The sequence below is a fragment of the Diadema setosum genome, chromosome 6 (assembly GCF_964275005.1).
Source record: "Diadema setosum chromosome 6, eeDiaSeto1, whole genome shotgun sequence".
In the NCBI taxonomy this organism is placed as follows: Eukaryota; Metazoa; Echinodermata; class Echinoidea; order Diadematoida; family Diadematidae; genus Diadema; species Diadema setosum.
Genome location: NC_092690.1, coordinates 9,226,299 through 9,253,252, shown reverse-complemented (window position 1 = coordinate 9,253,252; position 26,954 = coordinate 9,226,299). Strand labels below are relative to the sequence as shown.

The 26,954-nt window shown below is 39.0% G+C and overlaps 1 protein-coding gene across 1 annotated transcript in view; it reads right to left on the bottom strand.

Annotated features, from left to right (window-relative positions):
- Positions 1–26,954, bottom strand: part of LOC140229499 (uncharacterized) — a 123,531-nt gene that overhangs the window by 33,948 nt on the left and 62,629 nt on the right. Inside the window, 4 exon segments of the mRNA XM_072309749.1 lie at positions 5,246–5,284; positions 15,847–15,887; positions 17,150–17,212; positions 18,419–18,612. Coding sequence (XP_072165850.1) covers positions 5,246–5,284; positions 15,847–15,887; positions 17,150–17,212; positions 18,419–18,612 — 337 coding nt within the window.

Here is a 26,954-nt window from a genome sequence, read left to right as displayed (position 1 = left end):
ACCGCTTTTAGAAAGGTTACGTAAGAAGTCTCGGCTGCGTCACACGGAAGGATCGGGACAAGCGCCTGGCTACAGAGGCTAAGTGTAGCATCACAGGTGTCGAAAAAAAATCTGTTAGTACACGCTGCCGGGGACAACAACAAAGCGAGGGGAGAGTGGAACAGAGACGAAGGAAGAGGATATATAGCGGCCGAGCTGTCTCAAGGAAGAAACCGAGTGCAGCTTGGAAGACAATGAAATGTTTGAACTTTACCTGTTTCTATTGGAAGGAACACCAAACAGAGGCCACATTGGAGACAGGGAGATGGTGGAGAATGGGTAAACCAAGATTAAAACAAAATTCACAGAAAAAAAAAAACCAACAACAACCAAAAATAACAAAACAAAACCCTCCCAAACACACTCAAAAGCACCATACGAAATATACCAATTTGCTACATTAGGATATATTTCAAACACACAAAAATATCCATATATATATGCAATAGTGCACATGAGTGTAATATCAGGCAAACATTACATATGTACATACATTGTTCTCAGCTTTTTTTTTGGGGGGGGGGGGGGAGGGTGAGAAATTGGGTGGGAATAGACTACCTGAAACAGCCTTTGACTGACCTTAATAGTCTACAGCCTTATGCCCCCCCCCCCCAAAAAAAAAAAAAAAAAAATATATATATATATATATATATATATATACTGTGTATACCATTATTCATATCTATAGATGAGAAAGCAATGAAACTTGGCATTTTTAAGAAATCAAAGGTTTGATATCAAAACGCCTACCAGGTAAATGTCAAAAGAATTTCTCGGAACGTTTCAGAAGTGGATACTCATAAGCCCATATGAGGTGTAACACTACACTGTGCAGCATTTTGAATCAACCCACTGTGCTTAAAGGGATCGTACAGTTTTGGTTTAGACCTAATTTCAGGTTTCTAACATTTTTTTTTGTGAGATAATGAGAAATCTCTTATGAAATATGAAAGAGCATGTAATTCCAAGAGGAATTCAACGTTTATTTGATGAAAATTGGTTTTGAAATGGCCGAGATATCCAAAACATAGCGATCCTAATAAGTGTGGGACCCACACTTTATTACGATTGCTTTGTTTCACTTTGTTTTGGGATGTTTCAGTCATTCCAAACCCGATTTTCATCAAATTAACTTTGAATTCCTCTTTTCAATTCAATTCAATTCAATTCAAAGTTTATTTCATTTTTCGACAAAACATATAAGTTACACTTCTTTTGACAACAGAGAATAAGGTAAACAGAACATTATGTATCGAAGAGAATGTAAAACAATTGAGGAGGACCTTATAATAATTATACATTGTAGTAGAAAAAAAACCCAGAAGTGATCGAAATAAAGTACATGTATAACTTTGCTGAAAGTGCAAAAAATGGAGAGACCCACTAAAAAGACAGAGCTTGTAGAATGTGGGCCCCTCTGGAATAATAACATCAATGGAAAGATTAATTGAAGCATCATAAATACAAAAGGAGAAAAAAAAAAAGAGGAAGAAGTCTGGAAGCCCATTGAGAATTAGATTCACAGATAAATACACTTACTATCATAGACGTGAACAACATGGAACAAGACTAGACAACAAAACAACTGCTGGAGAAAAGGCTGTACGGGACAAAACGGGATAGACAAGACTAACAGACGCGAACAAACATGAAACAAGACTAGACAACAGAGCAACTACTGAAGAAAAGGCTGTACGGGACAAAACGGAATGGAAACGATTAACAAATAGAAGACAAAATAGCAAACGAAAATGCACAACAGAGACAGCGATCTTCGACAGAAGCGTGTCAAGAGAAACAGATGATAGTTGTGGAGGGAAAAAAAAAGTGATATTGTAGCGTCTGAAAGGAGAAAAGCAAGGAAATGAAGGGACGTGAGAACAGGAATAAGACAGACATTCATGTCTTTGACTCTTTTGGAGAAAGCGTAGATGGCAGCAGACATCCAAAAGATTACAATTTATTCTTCAAAGAGGAAAAAGTGAGTAAGTCTGTATGTGAGAAAGAAGGCCAAATGGCTAGTTGTGTCCTGCATAGTCATACGACTGCAATAGAAAGGACTTTAGTCTCCTCTTTGAAAGAATGTATGGATGGGGCGTTTTTTATATCATGATTCAGAGAGTTCCAATAATTTGGGCCGATACATATAAGTGTATTTTTAGCAAGGATCGTGCGTAAGAGGGGTAAATGAAATCCATTGGAACGCCTAGTGGGATATTCATGAAATGATTGTTTTTTTAGGAACATGGAATCAAAAATAGATGGAAGCAAATTGTTACAATACTTGTACATAAGCAGTGATTAGCGATTTATAGATCGGTTTTTGGCGGCTTTGTTTGTTGAGCAGAATATGCGAAGTTGGCACGCCGTCGACTGAGTCGGACGTGCGAATGTGGCACATAAAGAGTTAAGAGTAAAATAAGTCATTATTGGAAAATGATCAGTCGTATCTGAAAGAATTATGAAAGAATCGGGGAGGGGTAAAATATTACAAAAAAAGTTGTCAATAAGGGTGGCAGAACGATCTGTAATACGTGTGGGTTTGGAGATAGGCGGGAGAAAGGATGAGGATAGAAGTGTGTGAAGAAAATCACTAGAGATATTATCATGCTCAGACTTCAGCAAATCAATATCAAAATCGCCGAGCAAAAAGCAATCCTTATTTCGGAAGACATGTGAATTTGCCAAATCTGAGTAATACGTTAAAAAATCATTGGCGTTTGAGTTAGGAGGTCTGTATACAATGCCTACCATAAGATTTCTACATCCTGGGATGAGAATTTCTATGAACAAAGATTCAACAACATTGTCCATTCTAGAAATACCTTCATGGACAATAGTTTCAAAGCAACATGATATGTACAATGCAACACCCCCACCATTCTTATCAGGCCTATTATTAACAAATAAATCGTAACCATCGATTGCAAAAGAATTTCCTGCATTGGAAGTTAACCATGTCTCACTTAATCCGATAACAGATAGCGACTGACTTTCATCAGATTCTAATAAAAACTTTAAATCATCAAAATGTTTATTCAAACTCCTTATATTTAAGTGTAATAAAGAAAACGTATCCTCAGAGAAGTTGTGAATCATATCTTTGTATTGATTCACTGTGATATAATTGTACAACATATTTTGAGTGAGATCATTACTAAAATCATGAGGCAATTCACTAGCTGCTGTATTCAGGCTTTCGGTAACAAAATCATCATAAGGGGTGGGTCGTGTGCTGGTTAGCCCGCTAACAGGGTCAGAGTCTAAACTGGTGTTCCTAAACAATTCAAAAAAATCATCATTCGATACGGAATTAAAAGGAGCATTAAGAAAATTAGCCATAATTAAAAAAACGAGACGAGATTACAAAAGTCTGCGATATCAGCAAAACTAGGGTATGGTAGATAAGTGGATGGTACAAGAAAATGACCAGTCGCCAGAAAGAGGCAATACACTGGAGTAATCTATAAGCATAAACGACGTCAAAATCACGATAAGCAGAAGATTGCTGCGGAGAAGAAGAACATGATACGAGAAAAAGCAGAACAAGGTAAGTGAGAATGTACAGAGGCATTAACAGAGAGTGACATACAACACACACAACACAATAACAAGAACAAATCAAGTGTCTCTGTGGGCTTCCGAAGCAAAAATACACAGAAGCAAATGGCAGAAGAGTAACATAATACATAATCATGGCGTTTACTCTAATGACGAGTTTGTAGAAGATATCAAATTATATATTCCTCTTAAAATGATATGCTATGTACTATTTCATAAGTGTTTTCTTGGTATCTCGCAAAAAGTTAAAAGCCCAATTCTCATCTCCACCAATACTGTACTATCCCTTTAAATTGCTTGTTTCCGACACACGTTTGATGGCACATAAAATTAGAGGTCGGATTATCTGTACACCTAGCATCTGCACTCTAACCCTTACTGTCATACATGTAGCTTTTCATTTTTTGATTGATTTATTATTGGTTTTTTTTTTTTTGGGGGGGGGGGGTTTAGTAGAGCAAATTACATAACATTGGAATGATTACAATCGGGAGAATTCGATAAAATTCCAGAAATGAAATAACAAATCAAATTGGATGTACAGCATTTTCAACATGCTCACATAACTGATGAAAGAAATGCATCACAAAAAATATATTTGTAATTCTATAATCATATTTGGTATCTTGAGCTCTAAAGAGCCTTTAATAGCATTATCTACATCTTATTAGCAGAATAATAGAAATACAGAGTTTACAGAGAACAGTAGAGCTCTGAAAATATCCACTTGATAGGAATATTATCCCTACATTTGTATCAAAACTGCTGTGGGATTTCCTTCTAAAATAGATTTGAACTCATTGAGATCATTACTGAAAAATACTGCACGAAAGAGATTATTATTATTTTATTTTTTTTTTGTGAGTAAAAAACAATGTACAGATTTTGGTGTGCCTGTGTGTTCATAAATTCTCAGGAGTTTTTTTCTCACTGTTTGATGGTCATTTAACATCCTCTAACACAAATAAGAGGGCAGGGATATTTGTGGCAATTCAATGACTGTTGGAGAGTGTCATGTGATGACGTCAAACAGCCGGCTACCAGCGAGTATCTGCCGTTTCAACCGGACGTACCGATATGGTTTAATCCCTTCCTAGTCACACTGTTTGTTTTGCTGCTTCTCAGGTGTTGTTTACGTTTACACCGTATGTCAGAAACTGCCTTGATTTCAGACTTCATATATCATTTTTAAATTTCGCCAGCTTTCACCAGCGAGTATTGAACGGGGTTATCCCATTTCGGATAGCAACAGGGCAAAATCTCTAAAAGAAATAGGCTCTCTATGCAACGTCCAATTTTGATCCTTTGAGCCTTTGACGTACGGCAGCATTTGATGAAATAATTCGCAAATTGACACCGAGGCTATTGTGAGTGCACTATTAGCTTAGCGCATGGCGACATTCTTGCATGTTGTTAAATTCGTGGTCCAACAGTCATTTGTGATTTTTGTAAAAATTAAATCCTCACGGAAATAGCAGCTTATACAGTTAATGTATAAATCTAGGGTTCCCTTACAATACAGATAACATAACAAACCAACAAACTGACAAACAAAATAAATGGACAACAACATAAATGAGAAATAATAAGGGGCGGCCTATTAAGACAAGAAAAATAAAACAAAATGACAGGAAAAAACCCCCACGAAAACGTGACTTACTCAGTGTGTGAGCCTGGCTCGATGCTGCGCACACGGCCACACACACGGTGTCGAGTCACAGGATGAAGACGATGCACATACACATAAGTATCATTCGTTTCCACATTCACAGGCAAAGGGAGGTCACAGCGCCCAATTGTCGACAGGTGGAGTTTACGGTTATCGTTTTGTTTCGAACGTTTTTTTTTTTTAATTTGGCGGGGTGGGGCGGGAGGCAGAGGATTGAAAGAAAAGAGGAGTAATTGAATCGAACGAGAGAACAAAAGACATACCAAAATAATAACGGAGTAAAGAAAAATTAAGATCAAACGATATATGGATAAAGAAAGACAAGGACAAGAACGCATGACCAAAATGAATATAATCTCACCGAACAAACTCAATAGTCATTTCGAACACGACATTACAGTTCTGGGTGGTGCGATAACATTTGTGGTTTCCGTACAAGGAGCACTACTGAAATAATTTTTCACTGATATCACGAAGTCGAAGTATAACACAAATATACAACAAAACTAAAAAAAACAAAAAACAAAAAAACACAACAAATATATCATGCATTGTCAAAATTATCATTCTACATAGGTAGAAAACAACAAACGATGCAAACCTGGTCAAGGACGAAATAACAATGATGAACTGTGACCTCAAGAAGTCACAATCTATTCCCTGGGACTGACAGCAGTCGTACGCGAACACGTTTTGAAAAATCAATCGTACAAGTGTAATCCAATGCCATACACCGTACGTGTAGGTGTATGCTGGACATGTTTTAACATTGCATGCCACAGTTTGCTACATATCGATTCGGATTTCATATTTCCTAAGATCGGCCTTATTCTTGCAAAATTATGAAAGAGTCAGCCCCTTATCAAGTACAATGTAATTGCAATATGATGAATTACATGTACATGATATGTGACGACTTTACCATTTCAGTGTACATGTATATAAAGGGAAAGGAGGGGGGGGGGAGAGTCTGAAAGGCTGATATGATTGAAACACAAGAAAAAGAAATTCAACCAGATTCAGTGATTGTGATACATGTACAAACTGAACGGTAAAATCCGACAAAACGGCCACAAAAAAAAAGAAGCTGATACGGAAGAAAAAAAACAACACACAAAACGATGGATGCGAGTGAAGACCCGAGATGATCGCACGACTGACCATGGAGCAACGCGGCGTGAGGCTCGCACGGACCACATAACGACGAAACTTCTGGGAGAGACAACTCGAGGACTGGCAGACTGTCTGTCACGATGGCCACAACTCACGCCTCCAACCTGCTCCGCAAAGTGCCACTCGTTTTGAAAAAAAAAAAATTAAAAATGCGCAGCCGGCCAATATACAGCGTATGCCTGAAATTTATGAAATGGCGAAATGTTGCCGCCAAAAATGCAACCATGACGTTTATAGCCACCTCCACTGTGGGCAAACTGTGGGCAAACTTTGACTCTGAAACAAAACGATGATTGAAAAGTCATTTCTTATTCTGTTACCGCCGTTCTCGATCGCGAATCAGACAAGTGGCAAAATTATCCTACAGGTCCCAACTTATGAAATATTGTGGGCCTGGAAAATGGCATAATGCATGCACAATAGTCCCACGCATTTACCTAACTGAAAAAAAAAAAAAAAAATGTTGTCCTTCACATGGATTTGCAGGAAGCCACACAGATAACTGCTCCCTGGAAAATTAATAAGTCACCATCCTCATAATATTCATCTTTTCAATCCCCCGGCACAAAGATCAACTATTTAAAGATCCATAACTTTTGTTTTCCATAGTTTGAGATCGACACTGAACATATTCGCTGCTGTCTTTGAATAGATTCGGCTTCCTGTTATTTGGTACAAATTTAGCATTCTATGAGTAAATGCAGATAAAAGGACAAGACAAGATGGGCAAATTAAAGCAACTCATCTTCTGACATACACATGTAAGGATTTGCAACGTAATGAAGGGGGGGGGGGTTGGTTATAAATATAATATGTCATTGACTTTTAAAGTGCAGTACCGGATAACACCATGAGTGGGTAGTTATTTGTCGCGATCAAACGCAATGATGAATCGGGAAAAAAAAATACATGTAATAAGTGACTCCTTTTTCTTCCGGATGGGGAAGAAAAAAAAGAAGAATCTATAAGGAACTGTGATTATTCCATCAATTATCATGCTGTGTCTGCAGTGCTCTAGAACAAATTAAACATTTGTGCACAAAATATCTGGGAGATTTTGACATCCCCACTCTTACATTTCGAAATAAAGGAGTTGGCAAATAAATAAGTAGGTGGTTATGTTCAAACGAAAGTTCAGACGCCTAGAATTCAAAAGCAATGAAGGAGGCATGCTGTGAGTGGGAAATTGGTATTTCACTACATCAGGGCAGAAACCATATTCTCCCTTGTCTTGCAGTGATAAAATCAAAGGTGGACTTTTAGCGTCTGTGGTAAAATGTGTGCCATTTTATAAACTGACCCTCGTGTACCCGCTAGCCTTTCGCTCTGAAGTCGCAAAGAGGCGAACCACGCTTTCACCCAGGTCTGCGTGGAGGCACATATGGGGATTACGCCTCTCTCATCTCCATTCAAAATTTCTGAAACATCCACTTGTCTGCCACGACAGCGACAAAGGGATGGAAGCATTCCGAAACGAGCTGGGAGAAATCGAGCAGCCAATATCCCCTCTCAGCTACAAAATCGACCAACTCTGAGACAACTTCAAGCAATTCGAGAAAGTGAAAATCACATCCATTCTAGACTGAACCGAGGCACATTTCTTCTTTTCTCATTTTTTTTTTTTTTTTTTTTTGTGGAACAGTGCCATAATTTACAGCTTCAATCATGACTGGACATCGTGTTATTCTTGGCAGAATTACAAACTTAAATCCATTTGTCAGAACAACAAAAAAACAAACACAAAAAAATGCGGGGAGGTGGTTCCTGAGACATTTGGTGAAAGGGTACGTGACAGCAAAATATCACAATAAAGACAAAGTGGGTGACAGTTTGTGCGTTTTTCGCTACTTTCGGTGCAAGTACTTTTGAAAGCTCTTTGAACTGAAACAAAATGGCGGTGCCCCCTCGTCATCTCCGTCGCCAAAGCGCAATTACCTCCAACGAAGCATTCTCTCCGACTCCGGCGACTGGCTTTCCCAGCCCAGCAGGAACTCGCCAACCATCTCCGGATTGGCGAACAGTCCATTCCAACATTTCATAATCGTCGGACGAGATTGGAGAACAAAGCCATTTCCATAAATACCATGCATTCACATTAATCCCATACCACATTTACATTGACAGAAACATTGCTAACTCTTTGTGAGCCACGGCATAAACCCAATGTGTGCCACATTATTCTGAGATCGCAACATGTGATTCCGTCTGGAAAACTTTCCGCTTTTCAAAGGCATGTTACCGTTGTTTTCAGAAGCGTACAGCAAAGTTGTAGAGAAAATTTGCCAGCTCTGCTGTGATAAAGTATTGAAATATGTGTTCAGAAAGGGACTGCATGTGCCGCTTTTCACATTATTGTGACTAATTGCGATTCATCGTTTGGTTTGTGCGCGGCTGTGCGTTTGAGCAAAATACGCGAAGTTGGAAAGCCGTCTACTTGAGTTAGTCGGGTGTGCAAACGTAGCACACAAAGAGATAATGACCAAATATGTGAATCTCATCTTTTGTATTAATATTAATGTCTAGTCACAAATATCTTAATCACAACATACAATGTACATGTGCAACAACATACGTAGGTACATGCCAACGAACAAAATGAGGGCGCCATTTTCAAAAAAAAAGATGACTGATGAGGGGTGGGGGACTCACCTTTCTGCTTTTCCCTGTTGAACAGGGAATCAGGGTGGAATAGGGTGGGTTGGGATTTGCACGGAAACCACAACGGCACATGGCATGACTTGACTGAACTAAAATAACACCGAACTAAACTGACAAAACGTCTGGACATTGACCACTGATGACGGAAATAAATCTTTTTTTCTTTTTTTTTTGAGATGTGGACACATAAACCATGTCATCCCGTGGTTACCTTTTCGACAGTCTTCATAGCATCATTGGAAAGTTGGTAAGTAAGAGGAATAAAATATAAAAAAATTAAAAGACAGTCTCATTTAGTATCATGTGCAAATGTTATCGCAGGATAGAAGGGCGTTACTGGTTGACAGCAAGAGAACAGAATGACAAGTCGACAGGCGTCGCAGATCTTCCATGCAGCGGAGAAACTAGTCAGATGCAGAGAACATGTCGCTCGCATTTTCGATACAAGAAAGTCGTGAGTTCTTCAAACCACATATGTACTAGCTTTTAAAGCAGCTACAGAGTATTACTGAATTACACACACATCAATAAAAATTATTGATGAACAAATAGCCTCATAAATAATCTACGTTTTTACTCGATGCAATGTGTTACAGCTTGCTGGGAATCTCTCTATTATTTATACAAAATCGAAACCCTTCAGTGAGCAAGTACAAAAATGACATAACATTATCTGTTTTGTTTGTTTGTTTGTTGTTGTTTTTTTCTATCAACGCTGCAGCAGCCTAGGCAGCATGTGATCCCATGTGGGAATTCTCCTAGTATTCGGTTTCTGAAGGGTTGAGTTTTGTAAAGTGTTCATAGTGGACCTAGTTAAGGTTGAGGTTCTGGACCGGGAACCATGGTAATTACTCAAAATTTCAACATTCCCGATCAGTGGTAGACAGGCCTATATGTTTCTAGGTTAGTGGCAGAAAGGTCTTAAATAGAGCAATGTACTTCGAAACAGACTTAATGGCAAACTTCCACAATTAGACACATTAGGGGAAGAACAGTTCAAGTTCTGCAACAATTTTGTTAAACGAGACATGAAAGATTTTTAAAAAGAGAAAGCGTGCTGGGTACAATAAAAACCACACAACCTTGGACAGAGTACAAAAGGAAGGAGTCAACGACTTATTAAAGTTTTGATGCAGAGGGAATTTCTTTTTTTAACATTTGATCTGTGTCTGAAACTGAGAGGCAGTGTATATTTTTATGCAAACAATCATTCGTTGACCACAACACATTGTCGGATATCTGTACTAATTTCCTATCCTCTTTGACTGTTCTCTAATTTCCTATCCTCTCTGACTTGTGCTTTCGATCTATTATACTACATCCACAGGTAAAAGAAGTACTCTTTGTCGCATACTTCCTAGCATTTGGTGTTCACGACTGAATGGGCAAAGGGCAGTGCTAATTTCCTAAACCACTCATAATACTGGCTTGCATATACACTTCACGTTACCGATATCCCTGTACATGTAGGACTTTCCTCACCACACAGCGAGTAACTTGAAATGAAGGGAGTGGATACAAATCGGTATGATCAGAATTATACGTGATATCATCCTGAATTAAAGACTGGTCAAGCCTAGAGAAATTTACAGCATTTTCTTTTTTTTTTTTGCACTGTGAAATCGTCAAATATGTGCATATCAAGGAAAGTAGCATATGCCCACTTATAAGACTTGTTTATTTACTACAACAAAGGCTTTGTTCTAATAAAGTGTATAAAATCCCTCTGGAATATTCATCTGCATCCTGCTGCCAAAAACATGCACATACATGTACATGTACACACAAATATTAGAGTCACAGAATCAGTATTTTTAATGCAACTTTGATAGGATTCCTGCAAATTTTTAGTTTACACTACCATCAAGTTTTGCTATCAAAAAATAAAAAATAAATAAAACTATTGGAAGGAAGCACTATCGGCCAAAACAAGACATTTCCACTAAATCTTAACCCCAACCCGTGGATACAAGTCAGCCATGTCATAACAAGCTTAAATTTGACACGGCTGTCAGCCAATTGTGGTCATTTCATTGATAGCATTTCCGTGTCCGCCGTCTTTTGAAGAGGGGGGGGGGGGGGGTCTTACCTGCAACCCGATAGCGCACATTTTTTGCTGGCAGCGGGCAGCCGTTCTCAAGGACCTAAACAATGTTTACAGCAAACTTGTTTGTGTTTTCCCCTCCCTCTGTGACAAACTACATCTAGTCAGACCAGTGTCAACTGCCCCCCCCCCCCCCCCCGCCAGTTAAAAGAGAAGTTCACCTTCATAAACATATGGATTGAGAAAATGCAGCAATATTAGTAGAACACATCAGTGAAAATTTGAGGAAAATTGGCCAATCGATGCAAAAGTTATGAGTATTTAAAATTTTTGTGTTGGAACCGCTGGACGAGGAACCGCTGGACGAGGAGACTACTAAGGCTTGTGATGTCATATGAGTACAACAGTATAAAGAAAATGTAAAGAAAATTCAACATATTTTCACTTTTTTTTCGCATAATAAAAGAGCACTTGACTTTCTTCTTTCTAAAGGCAATGGGAATAATATTACCCATAACATATGTCAGTAACGAGTCAAGGGAATGTGTACTTTTTTCAAAAGATGAAATTTTGTGAAATTTTCTTTATATTTTCCTTATATTGTTGTACGCATGTGACATCATACACTGCAGTAGTCTTCTCATCCAGCAGTGACTGCACAAAAACTTCAAAAATTCATGAATTTTGAACAGATTTTCCGATTTTCCTCCAAATGATGATGTGTTCTACAAATATAGCTACATTCTTTCAATCCTTATGTTAATGAAGGTGAACTTGTCCTTTAAACTTAATAAAGACACTGTTCAGCATTGTGGGAAAATAATGTAAAAATATTGCTGACCAAACTCTATGATCAATAACACTCTGGCATTCAAAAGTTTTGAAAACTTATGCTGCCACTATCAAGGAATTTACAGGACAAGTTCACCGTAAATATTCAAAAGGATTGCGCTAATGCAGCAATATTAGAAGAACACATGAGTGAAAGTTTGAGGAAAATCAGACAATCTGTTCAAAAGTTATGCATTTTTTGGAAGTTTTAGGGACTCCACTGCTGGATGTGAAGACTACTAGAGCTTGTGATGTCACATGCATACACTTGTAGATTGATATAAAGAAAATCTAAAAAATTCACCATATTTTCACTTTTCTCACATAATAAAAGAACACTTGACACACCTCTTTTAGAAGGCAGAGGGAATTAGCATATATCAGCTGCAAGCTGAGGGAGTGTGTAAACTGAATTTTTTTTTTTTTTTCTTGTTGTTGTTGTAGAATTCTCTTCCGCATATTGTTCTACACATGTGATATCATGGACCCGCAGTAGTCTTCTCATCCAGCAGTGACTGAGCAGATACTTCAAAAATTCATAACTTTTGAACGGATTGTCCGACTTTCCTCAAACTTTCACTGATGTGTTCTACTGATAATGCTGCATTCACTCAATTCCACATGCATACTAATGTGAACTTGACATTGAAGGCCAAATATCACTGTGTTGATAAGTTTATCGTAACTTTAACACTTATTTTCAAGCCTGATCTTTTTTTCAAGTATGTGCAAAAACCAGGGCTCTGAAAGTTTGGAAAGCCTACATAGCTCAGATTTTTTAAACGTGGGAACACTGTTGAATGGTCCTTGCGCTGGTCACATGATGTAAAGCGAAGAAATATTCAACAAAAAGTACCCCTGGATATAGGCGGAAAGTGACCCCGAATGCACATGCAGCCAAAGCTGGGGCAAGTTCGTCACCCGGGCTATCCCATAATGCATCTTACAACCCTGCTCTGCGCACCGCACTTGTAGGTGTTGGCGATACCGAGAATTAACTACTTGTTTGTCAAACTCTGGCCACAACTCAGCTCTGCAGGAATTAGTTTGACGCTATTTTTGGTCAAGCAAAAAAAAAAAAAAAAAAAAACATGGAAAAAGGAAAGACCAACTACAGGTATAGGGCTTTATTTAATATTCACTTTGAGTAAGGTATGGCTTCCTTCCTCATCTACATTGACAATGTGATCTTAATCTTCACTGACTGCAAACATATACATTTTATTCTCATTCCAAAGTCACAACTGTACTACCAATAACTTGGCCGAAACAGCAATGTTTGTTTGTTTGTGTTTTTTTTTATACAAATTTGACAAGGATATCAATTGAAAATGTTTGGAGATAAGTCCTAGAGGGACAGAAAAAGAAAAAAAGAGAAAAAGGGGATATATATATACAGATAGGATTAAAAAACAGATTGAAGTTTAGCAATGAATATACAGATTATTGTATTATGATTTAAAACTAGAAGAGGAAGTATACATGTATATATATATATATATATATATATATATACCAAGGGAGAAAGCTAGAAATATCAGGTACATGCAAGTTATATGAGAGCGACTTCTAGCTATGTTGTACATCTATGGGCTAGAACTTTCCTGGGTCCCGTTCTACTCTTATAGAGATTCTTGCTTTGAATACAAATTATCTAAAAAAAGACACAATTATACAAACAACTATGCAGAATACTGATTTCTTAAAACTAACGTAAAAAAAATAAAAATAAAAAGAAGAAGAAAAACAAATGAAATATGAAAGCAGGATGATAACAACAAACAAAAAAACAAGAAAAAAAGATCAAAACAAAAGATAATGGTCATGGTTAACAAGCAATGAAAATGACGACTCATTCTGCTCATCATCTTTTTAATTTTTTTTTCCAGATTAGGCAGGCTACACAAGATAAAAACTGCTTACATGGAATATTGCATCCTTGCGGGCAAATCATATATGCTATGAGAAAAATAAAACAAGAAAGAAATATTTTGGTAAACTTGATAACAAATCTGTGCTGCATTAATAAAAAATTGAAAAAAAAAATCTCTACATATTTGGGGCAACTGCGCATGGTACAGTTTTTGCACTGGGGAGGCTGATACTTTTTTTGTTTCTTTTTCTTATATTTCCGTTTTATTTTAACCCAAAATGTGCCATATTAATGCATGTACAGCTCTAAAGCAGTACCAAGCATATGTTTTCTTGCAATCTGGGCAAAGTTAAAGTTAATATGTCCTAGTCTTGGAGAAAAAAAAACCAAAAAACCAAAAACCAACAACAAATATCCAATACACACTTGTGACTTGTTCTATTCTGTAGGCAAAACCCCAGCAACCTAGTTTCACTGCTTTGATTGTTCAAAAGTCTAGTACAGTCCGACTGCGGTTATCCCACCATCACTTCTGCAGAGCTCCCTATTATCTTGAAATGGACTGATACAAAATTGTCTTTTCATTTTTAGTGCAAAACTTAGCTCAAAGTACTAAACAATGAGTCTTGCATATATCAGAAAAATGAGAAAACTTGACATCATGCTGATCACTATCATATACACTCTGTACAATGCGTATTTGTACCTACCAAAATACTGACATTTCTGTAATGAAAAAAATCAGAATCATATCCTTTTCATTTCCACATTTTTTTGCATTATTGAAAAACGTAAAGTATCAGGTACATGTACACTACTGTTGTAAATCATCTGTGAATAGTAAACGATGCCATGTGCATATACCTCAAGCACAACTTGCTTAAAAGCATCATGCTGGAGCGTATCTCGCTTATCCCGCAATATCACTTTTTCGGATGGTCAAAAAATCATATTATACACATATCTATGTGAAATTTATGGGCCACGAGCATTGAGAAAAGTTTCTTGAACATTGGAGAAATCTTGATCTGTCTACAAGCGCATGCATGGCAAACTTGTGCATTGTAAACTGGGACATATTAACAGGCTTCCTGTGTTCGCTTTTATCTACGGAAGAAGCCATTCCAAAGGAGAGAAATATGCCATCCCTTTCCAGCTGCTGAGAAGCAGAGTAGAAAATACTCTGGGGAATCGAAAAGATTGAAACCGGAATACAATTAACTGTGAAAATTTGATTGTGGGGTATGGGTAAAAAAGGGCTTAAGAAGGGGGCGAGGAAAAATTATTTAAAAAAAAAAAACTTGAACTACAGGGATGCAACTTACTTTATTTCCGCATCTTCATCATCTTTATTTATGCCCTTAGATGGTTCAGAGATTATGTTACCAAATGACTACCAGGCTCGAAAAAAAAAAAAAAAAAAAAAAATGTACTTGTGACGCAACGAGAGACGATGCACTGCATGTACATGGCGCACATGACATTGGAGTGAAAGCATGAAAACACACAAGACGGGCAGAACCCGTGACAAACGACGGACGATCGACCCTACGCTGACATCGACTGCACCTGTCGCATAGTACGGGAAGACATCACTCACAATAAATCTATTTCCTCATGAACATCGTCGCTGGGGTGACAAGACCTTGTGTGTCAAATTTTGGTGAAAATTCCTTCTTTTTTTTTCGATTAATGGTCAGATAATCAGTTACATTAAGTGATGTCCTGTCCAAATCCTAGCTGTCTCACCCAAAATGAAGCCACAACAGCACGGCGAAGGAAAGGCTCTTCCATTTGATATAGTGCTGTGGCTGTCACGTTTGTTTGTTTGTTTGTTCGGGTTTTCTGCTCTCCTGAACATTTGACATTTCTGAGATGCAAGGTTTTGTTGCCCCAACTGCAATATAGTAACATACATGTATATACACTAGTATGGATAGATAGATAAATAAACAGATATATACAGTATATGAAGACACAAAATTAATATCTTCTCACCTTCTTGAACGCTTGTTGTCTGTTTTCAGCTTCCTCTCACCCTGGATTTTTCGGAGGAGGGAGACAGAAACAAAGTAAAGTCACAAATTAATCCACAATTCCTTTGCCAGTACAAGGCAATGCACTCCCTCATTCAAGTGGTAAAAACACAGATTGTATTCACAGATTTGATTTCCAGCCTGGTCACTGCCGGAGTCAGCTTCGCGCCTCTAAACGCATCAACGAATACCCGGCACTTCTGTCAGTTGCCCCTCCAGATTTGTGCTCCAGAAAGTTCGACTCTTAACAGTGGATGGGATCAGTTTCAGAGTCTGCTCCCCCTCAAAAAAGTTTAAATCATAATGTCTCTTCCACAACCACTCAGCAAAACAGTGCCACCTCCTTTTTTCTTGTGTGTGTGTGTGTGTGTGTGTGTGTTTTTTTCCTTTTTTTTTTTCACAGCAAACACTCTCTCCACTGCAGTGGCCGACTTGACATTTATAGAAGACAAATTTTGACGTCATCCTTCAAAATACCGCCTCGTGAGATAGCCATCCGGCTGCGAAAGATGGTCATGATGGGCCGATTTCAAGGCAAAGGTCATAGCTGGGGCAGGGTGGGACAAACACTTCCCCAAAACCCCTCCTCCACTGCCTCAAAAATCCCCTGTTCTTTCTTTTTCTTAAAGACATGGGGCTGATCACAGCTGACACTTGGGACTTGGCCATCTAAAAAAAACTATTTCCTTTCGAGGCTGTAACTATAGTGACAACTGGGAGAGACAAGATTGACAAAAGAGGATTTTTACCTTAAAGACACAATCAGTCAATCACTCAAGCCTACATGTAGCTGCAAAGACCTGAAGGACCAATGGTCACCATGATTTTCACACAGGCGGGATGAAGAAGCAATATATCCTTATAAAAGGACAAAATATTTTCGCATTTTAACAATGATACTCTGACTGCACATATGCCACAAACATATCAGACCCAGCTGTACTTGGGTGTTTCAGAACACGGTTTATTCAATATTCTGGATACACATGTTTGCTTGTTCTTTTTTTTGATAAAACAAAGACAAGGCATTTATTCTAGGCTTGTTGTACGACTGAACTTCTGGAGGAGTGGCGGTAACGACTGTGCTTTGCTTGTCCCCTCCATTCTTGTTCTTAGAACCTGGTCTGAAACCTGGAACTTTGCTTGAAAGCGAAACAAGAAGACGTCATCGCATTTGTGTAAGAAGGGGAGGGGAAGGGGGGAAGGGGAAGGGAGAGAGGGGTAAATATGATCTGTGCTAATGAACTCTCTCACCCACAATGCACACTGGCCGTGTGTTGTCTCCTATTTGTCTCCGTCGCCGTAGCAACCGCGAGTGAAGATGGTTGCTGGGAGAGGAGGGGGCAGGAAAGGGGTTTGATGAGGATATCCCCGCCATGGACTGACAGACGATTCTCTCCCCATATTGGCCGACCCATCAAAGACTCCCCCCCCAAAAAAATAGTTCTTTCCAAAATCACTACTGCATCTAATACACACTTGATCCTCATCATGTTGCATCCTTTAACCACATATTTGAAGAATTTGTGCTGCATCTTTTTCTTAGAACATTATTTTTATTAATTTTTTGTCAGTGCATGAAAATGTAGGCAGAAAAAATGAATCCGAACAACCTCACTCAAGTCCTTTGTTCATCTTACTGTCATTGTTTCAACTGCAGAATTTTTTGACAAAAGTCTCTTCATCGCTAAATCTTTTAAAAGATTCTAAAATTGGCAACACATTTTAGGGGCTTAAGGTTTCTGTTTCTCTCTTAAGTCAAATTGGCAACTTTGGCCACATTTTTTTTTTTTTTTTTTTTGATCTTGTTGAGATTATATGAATTTCATCTATTCAAACTTGCCTCTATCCAGCAAAGGATATACGGTAAATCATCAGGGTTGCCAATTTGATGAAGAAGTGAAAATTTCTGTAGCAAAAATCCCCCCCCCCCCCACAGAAAAAAACAAAACAAAACAAAACAAAACAAAACAAAACAGGGAAGAGTGTGCACCTACTGAATGAAGAGCACACTAAAGTGAACACTCCCAAATGCAGGCTATGTGATGTGTTATCAACGCTTCATATTCACGTTACAGTTGTAATATTGTGATACAGGGACCTCAAGAAAAAAGTGTACAACCACTGCCAGAGTTACCCTGCTTTAAAACAGGATTAATTTAATGCATGAATGAAACAAGCTATGCTGAATTTTGGCTTGTTTTGTACAAAAGGAGAAGAGGTGTTCTCCAACAGAATTTCTGACCCATCTTAAATTTAATGTGTTATAAATGTTTCCTATTCATGTTACTGCTTATGCTATATTGTGATACAGGGTCCCCAAGAAAAACAGTGTACTTCCTATTCATGTTACTGCTATGTTATATTGTGATACAGTGTCCCCAAAAAAACAGAGTACTACCACTGATGGCATTATCCTGTTAATTATATTCGACAAACAAATAAGCAAATCACTAAATAAAACATCCATGCTAAATTTTGGCATGTTTTGTATGAGACGGAAGAAGCGTCTTCCGCCGTCTTTCGCGACCCACCTTCGACTTGAGGCTTCCTGTTCGGTGCACCTTGCTTCGCTTGCTCTCTGTCTCCAGGGGGCGGAACTCGGTGCTGGGTGGGCCCGTCTCCGGCGGTAGGGGCGAGACCATGCCCTCCGGCTGCTTGGTCTTGGAGGGGTCCGTCAGGTCGAAGCGGCCCACCATCTGGTTGACCTGGCCGTGGGTGAGTTGAGCTGGAAGTGGCCAGAATATTTGCAAATTACACGGTCAAAACAGCAGTTGTCTTCAACTGTCTATAACAATCAGTTTTGAATGGGCTCTATAGACAAGTCTATGTATGTACATTTAACACTGTGATAATATACTTTTCCCATAAACGCACTCTCTTCTAAGTACATGTACCAGCATGTAGATGTACATATGATTTTTCCTTGATCTCTTTCATTCTATTGCTTTCATCTGTCAACTTCAATGATTATGCAAAACCGAAATTCTCAATTTCTAGCCTCAAATACACTATCCTTTTTTCTTTACCATGGGGATGCCAAATATTCACACAACTAAATTCTCGCTATCGCCAATGACGTAAAAAGTACCCGGATGTTGATTTAAGCGTCATTTACGGTGCATTATGGGATAGTCCGGTAGCAAAATCACTTCCGTTCGTACGCGCGTGATACATGACTAATGCTATTTACACACACAACCGACTGTATTCTACGTGTACTTCCGGTTTTCTCGACTTGAATTACAGCTTTAATATGATTTGAAATTTCTCCATTCTTAAGAAATTGCTGTTAATACGACTATTGGTTGTTGCTGCGAAGCTGCCATGTGTTGTTCGCACGACAATAAATGAAAAAACTCTGCAGAAATAGGACCCTTACTGGCATGGGAGACGTGACGTGGCCGCGTGGGTGAAGTTTGCGGGTGACTCTACAGCGCAGTACGTGCACGCGCGACTAGACTTACTAGTAGTGGTAGTAGCATTGCAGTAGGTACAGTAGTAGGCCTAGTGCCTACCGTACATTGTACGTACATGTACTTACTTGGAAAGAAGTTGCTTCGGAGACAGGATAAGTACGAGGTCACTGTTCGTTCCCGATTGTGTTCGCGACATTTCGAGAGAGAACAAATAAAAAAAGATGGGCATTCTATGACGATATCCAGGTGGGTGATTATTTTCCAGCATATTTTCAGCGTATGCAGAGATGACTGATCTGTGATGTGCACATCGATCGCATGATCAAGCAGTACGCTGTACCGGTATGTGTTAGCGTATGCGCTGCATGCGTGCAGTGGTGCATGCTAATGCAAGGCCGGCCGCCGGCGGGGACTCGACTACAGTGTACGAGTATGACAGGCCTGGCCATCACTCGCTGGCTCGGGCGGTACAGCCGCCTACTGTACTACCGTGGTCGGCGCGGCGCTATAGGTAAGGTACACGTACGCGCACGCTAGCGTTGTGCAAATTATGCTCCGCGCCGGAAGTGCCCTTGCTACCAAGTGCACTAAATCTTGACGAAAAAGCCACATCCGGGTACTTTTTACGTCATTGGCGATAGCGAGAATTGGGGAGATGCCAAAGAGCAATCACAAAGACACTTGAGTGTTACATGTGTCTCGATAGGTGAAAATCAACTAACAAATCAGGGCGACTGTATACCCTCTTGCTGCGACTTGAAGACTTACTGAAGTTGGCAGAAGACATACCATGGTATGTGCCATACTTTTAGTAATCTTTCTGCTAGCTTTCTTCAAATGATGTACTTGGATTTGCCGACAAAGAAAGCTTCCAAAGCAAGATTCCGTCAGTTGCATCATCCGTCAGTCATTGTATTGATACGATTTACAAGAGACGTTGGATTGCAGCTTCCCCTAGGTTGAACATGTTACTAATATGACTAACAAAATACATTGCATGGAAACATGCCGGACATGCTCATCATTCTATAAAAAGGTGCATTCCAATGTCTTTTCTTATTCATATTAGTAGCACAGAAACATGCGAGTCACACTCAGTTTACGGGAAGATACATTTTGATATCTTTTACTATGTATATCATTATTAACTGTAGCTTGTAGATTTGCCTGCTGGCCAATGGGAGACTTGGGAAGTCATGACATCATCACTACCTCATCTAATTTGCATACACGGCCAGTACTGGCATCACTGCATAATTCATTACACATAGATTGTATATCATGCCGATTTCTTAGTCTATCTGTATAAATGGCCCAGTGGAGTCTGCATTATTTCGTTGCTTCACATTCAATCAGAAGCTCACAAATCTAACACAGGGACACAGGGCTTGACTTGCACTAGAAGGCAGTAATCCCAGATTAGTGTGTACCAGCACTTTTTATATTTTTGCTTGCATTTGGTGTGTTGTTTTTATCTGTGTGCAGGCCGTGGCAATACACATCGCATCCAATTAACACGGTTCAGTACTCAATTACACCCTATGTATTACGTCATAGTTGGCCAGTTTGAATCCTCGTCAACAACAATCGCAAACATTTTCATGCAAGAACTTTCGTTTTAGAGTGTGTTGATCCATCTTAAATGTACAATGTGTCGGCATAAACTTTAGGGGTTGCCAAACTTTCGCAAAAGAAAGTCAGGGAGATTGACTAGAACAGCTATTGGGGAGAAACTTGTTTATTACATGCATCCCATTAAGACATGACAATCAATATCCAAATCAGGGACACTCCCTTAGTCTTCTGTCAAGGTTTTGAAAAATATTAGTTAAAATATTAGTTGACTTTAAGGGAGATTCAGGCAGAATGATAGCAGCCCTCTTCTCTTTTCCGCACTTGACAACTTCTTCTTCTTCTTCTTCTTCTTCTTCTTCCTTTTTTTCTTAGTTGCAAAAACATGCTTTAGTACACATTGCATCATTTCTTTAGAATTGATCTATATATCACTTCTCACTCATGGGATGGACTGCCCTTTTAGCCATAGCTAGGGCTGATTAAAAAAAAAAAGTGACCTTGTCATACACATCATCGGAATAAAATAACAGGAGATTAAATGTAGAAGGTGGGAGAGAGGAGTGAGAGAGAAATCTATCTACACTTCTAAAAGTAGTTATTAAAGTTATGATCTTTGTAGAAATAGAGTGTAGAAAATTAGTCAAACATTTGTCACTGACAAACTATGAAAAAAAAAAATGATTTCTTTGTTTTGTTTTGATTTGTCTTGTTCTTCAGTCCCTGTAAGATACTGAGTCAATTTTAATAATTAGTCAGCAAAAACTCCAGCCATATCACAACAAGAGTCATCGGCATACCGTTGCATTAACCACATTCCATGTTTTTGTCAAATTTGGTCAAGATAATGAAAAAAAAGAAAAGAATAATGAGAACGATAAATGATGATAGTTACGACACCGACAATTACATCATCAGGTTTCTTTCTCATTACATTCAGTGTTAGTTCAGAAATAGTTATAGCAGTTGAGAGCTATCCTGCACATGGAGCACTAAGGAGCTTAACGGAAAGGGGAAAGGGGCTGGTTACTCTACGCCTTTCAAATTTAGCAATATCATTTGCTACGAAGGCAAAAATATTCCAGAATCCTATCTTTGGCAGTTCTGCTACCAAAACATACAATGTACTATTGGAGTGGTCCCTTATGGGCATACACTCTCATTTCATTGCCAAAACTTTTGCTGCTACTGTGTCGTAACGGTGCAGCAAAACACAGTGTGGCTAATACACAGGTTAAATACAATTCATTAAAAACATATTTCATTCATGACAATATATCAAGTATAATAATATGCACAACGTAACTTGGAACGCAAAATGCAATCTCAATTGTCATTCATCAGCCTTGATGCGAAACGAAAATAATCTTCGAGCTCCAAAACGTACGTGCACGTCATGCAAAGTCGAAAATAACTGAAAGACGCATTCATCAGCTGCACACAAAGAGTTACTGTTAGTTTCTTGTCTTTCCTCTTTCTTCTTTCTGTTTTTGAGGAGGGATTATCAGAGAAATCACGAAATTTACACTAGCTTATTTGTTAACTTTTGTTATGGTTATTCTCTTTCTTCTCTTTCCAACAAGGTACTAAAATGTTTAATAATCAACAATTTGCAGACAGACTGACAGTCTGCAATATGAAAATGAAAAGAGAAAGGAGGGTCTGAAAAGAGACTAGATCTCTAATAAGTGGCAGTTGCTGTTGTGAAAGTATTGTTACGTTCTATATAATATATGACAGTGAGATATAGATATTGACAGTTTAATAGTTTATGATATGCTACGTAGCTGAATATAAAATGAAAGAAACCATTCTCAGTATCTTTTATGTGCATCAAAGTAAATATATGTGTGAGATATATTATAATGAACATAACTGACTAATCTCCTACAGCTGTTTAGAATCAAATACATGCAGAAAATCAAAAGAAAATGTTACTGTACTGCAGATCGATAACAGGAAACCAAAAATGGGGATTAACTCGATACAAGGCTCAACTATGCAATGCAAAGAAAAGCAACATGCATGGCGGGTAAAATAAGTGGATTATCGCGATTTTAACGCGGGGAAAGTTGTAAAATTGGCAGTTCCTACCATTATTCGCTTCTTGCTTCAAATGAGCTGAGTTGATGATGGAGTGCCGAATCAGACGGGGAGAAAATCGGTGCATCATTATCGTCAAATTGGCAACGCAGGACAAGAGACACAGATAAAAAGTACAATGCCCTCCCAATCTGATGTGACGTCAGATACTGTGGAGCCCTAAGGGATGAATTCCCCCACCAAACTTTTCACCATGCTATAGGCGCCCCAAGGGGAAGGGGTACCTCAATTCCCCTTTCCTTTTTTCTACACCCCTCGGCCGAGAATTTACAGTTTTCTCCAGGCAATCCTAACAATCTTTGTTTCCCGGCAACAGATCATCTGCTGGGATGCGTGTACCAATGGTATCCACGGCTCGCCTGTCAAATCCAATCATCCCAAAAAACGCTGCTGAACTCTGAAATACCCTTTGCAACATTTGCAAGGACATGGGTTAAACACTATTGCCAAGGCTGATGCTCATATCTGGGACAAAATCACACGAACGCTCACTGAAAGAAAAAAAGGAAATAGAAGTTGGAATATAAACAGCTGGTTCCATGCAAAACTGTTCCAAATTTAAATGTTGGCCGGCGATGTCCATAACACACCACAAACCCGTTAAACTGCAGCTACAAATCCACGCATTATTTTCTGTGTGAATTCCTGTCTTCTCACGGCGCAACAGAGAGACATCAGAACTGCTAAGAGTGAATAATTCCCACGAAAAGAATCCGATGATTTGAAATGACCGCCCACAAAACATGGAAGGAGATTTCTCTTTTTCTCCATTAGGAGTACATGTACGTTCTGTCGTCGTTACCATTGAAGTTCACACCACACCTAACAATGTTGTTAGATCCACTCAAAGTTTGATTCCCTGCTTTGCTTCAATTTGGAGAATGAGCCATACCAAAAAAAAAAGAAGACAATTAAAGAATTCCAATGAATCCAAACAACAAGATAGCACAATGCAATGCCACCATGAAATGTTTTGCTTCTGAATTCCACAAGTGTCGGCCGTCAATAACGCTAATCCCGTCTCAATTTCCTGGTTATTATGACCCCGCTCCGGCATATGGCTCGTATTTTTGACACATGCAATGACATCTGGCTGCTGAGATGTTAAGTGTCGAGTGTGCATTGTGGTGGCCCGGCGCACAAGGATGCTCATGTAACGTAAAGAGAGCCAGCGAAAAGTTAATGGTACTCTCACTTTCAGATCTACATGCACATTTGAGCAAGTCCGCTCTCTCTCTCTCCCCTTTCCTCCTTCCACTGACGTCTCCTTTCCTCTTTCACTCCTTTTACGTCCCTGACCAATTCTTTCCTTCTTTCTATCTCTCCATCTGTCCAGTTTTCATTCAACTTTGTTCTTTCACTCTATCACTACATCATATTTCTGTCTTGTCATCTCGACTTGCGACCGACTGCCCACCACAGAGCCACCGAGAGTTGTTGAAATGAGATTCATTGTTCGCACTTCTTCCGGAGAGAAACGGCTTTCTACATCTATTGTACAAATGAATGTATGAGACGGTCTTGTTGATGACACCATGCGTCATTCAACAAAGCGCTTACTTATTCCGGGAGTTGGGAGTTGAACTGACAAAACATTTCAGGATTAATCGGACTACTCAGAATCGAAGGGTGTAACTTACTGATGTTTTGGCGGCAGGCAGTTACAAATTTCCTGTATCTTTCCTTAATTTCTCCCAAAGTCCTTTTCATATTCCCAGTCTTGTTTGTTTTTGTTTTTGTTGTTGTTGTTGGGTTTTTTTTTGGGGGGGGGATATTTTTTTTGTTAAAATAATCAAGTCAAGTTTCAAAACTCTATCACAAATCTTTATTCACAGATATAGGATGTATTGTATATATGAGATGGCTGTCATATCGTTCACTGTAGCTCAGTTTCTTTTCTCTATGTCCAGTCCCGACACTGGCCCTGATCATCGACATCTTCCAACTATTTGTCATCTTTTGACTACATGGGAAAGAAAAAAAAAACAACAACCCTGACATGGCCACTTTCGCTGTCTTCCTTGAAAACAGCCGGAAATCACGTCTGCGCGACTCACAGATGCATCTTCACGACCGTTTCTGCGGCAGACTCCAAACTTCCGCGTCTTTCCGAACTAGTGATATCCATCTGTCTCTCTCCACTCACCTTTCTCACCTCTCAGTCGACTCAAGTTTCCATCTCTCGTTTCCTTCTTTCTCTACTTCCTTCGCTCTTTTCTTCTCTCTGTAATCTCTCGCAGTCGAACCCCCACTCCATGCCATCCCCACCCCCCCCCCCCTACACACTCCAGCACGTTGCTGCTGCGTGAATGTACACTGTATGTACACACGTACCTGCATGTGCAGGTAAACGATCCGGTGTGGAATACACCTTCTCGTTTCGTTCATGTAGACAACACGCCACATGCATTCGATACAAAATGCCCAGATCAAATGCCGACTCCCAGAAAACATTCACGGGCAGCCTCCACGCGGCAGACAGTGTGATCGGCGCTCGTTACAAGGCCTGGTAGAATACCACACATTAAAAACAGCGTCTTTCAGCCAAGTGTGCTGTCTCCGTTCTTAACCACTGCCCAAAATTCAGAAGATTTCAGGATAACTGTATTAACCTCTACCTCCCCCCCCCCCCCCAATCTTTATCAGTATGATTATCTTTATCAGAATGTGTGCTGGCAACACACATGTTGCCAGCAAACCTCAAAACTCGCCACCACCACAACATCACAACTTTGCATACTATGTCTAGCACACACATTAAACAGACAGACAAATAGACAGGCACACATACACACACACAAACAAAAAGACACAGAAACATACATACACAATACACACACACATACTGCAAAATCATACGATACACTCTCTACAAATTCGAAAATGAATTTTTTAGTCAAATTCAAAATGTGATCATTTAGACAAGATATTCACAATTTTTGATCCCATACACCTCAAGCTCTTGCAATGATTAGATTGATGTGATTTCTGAATATAAAAAAAAAAAGGAATGTGCATTATTCCTGCCATTATCGCAATCATATTTTTGCTCTCCTGAAAAATCATAAGATCATGACTATTATCAATGTCATTATCATCATAATTTTCCATATTATTTTCATCAATATCATGATATCACTTTTTGTAATTATAATTTTTGTTATCATCATTACCATTATAATTTTCATCATTATTATTACTATTATCATTATTTTCTTCAGTATAATCATAATTACTATGATTCTCATCCTTATCATTGGTATTATCAGTACTATCAAAATAATCATTAACATTGCCATTATTATCACTAATTCATTGCTATTATCAACTCTTTGGGCTTTCTGTAACACACACAAACTCAAACCTCTGTGACTAGATGTGCCTTTGGTGGGGGGAAGGGGGGGGGGGGGTAAACAGCCTGCAATTCTGAGAAGTGTAATCAATACAAATTGGCCATGCACTAACTTGCTGGCAGCTGAGCGGTTGGCAGCCATACAGGACATCATAACGACCTCATACATGTATGCATCTCCAACACCAGGTGGCGCTCTAACGATTTCTCACACAAACAACATCAGCAATCTCCACTCCTCACACTACCAACTCTGTGATGGTTTGATTGGGAAAAACACTCAAGTTTTCAAAGCAAATCATGGGTGGAGGGAGGGGGATACTGCAAATTATGAAATATATCCGAAAATACAACTGGACCACAGTTTTGCCTTTTTCACGTTGTTCTGGCATAGTAACGTCTTAATCCTACATATGAATCAAAATTGCACACGTCTGGCCTAAATAATACCTTCATACTTGATGATGGAAATATGAAGATTTATGCTGGCAGTATTGTTTAATTTTCGTCAGAAAGAGAGACAGCTTAGAGTTGATAGATATTGGAACAGTTGTGTTATCGACAAACAGGCTTTTGTGCCTATAATCCAAACACTACATATAAATGAATATGTCTGGATATCAA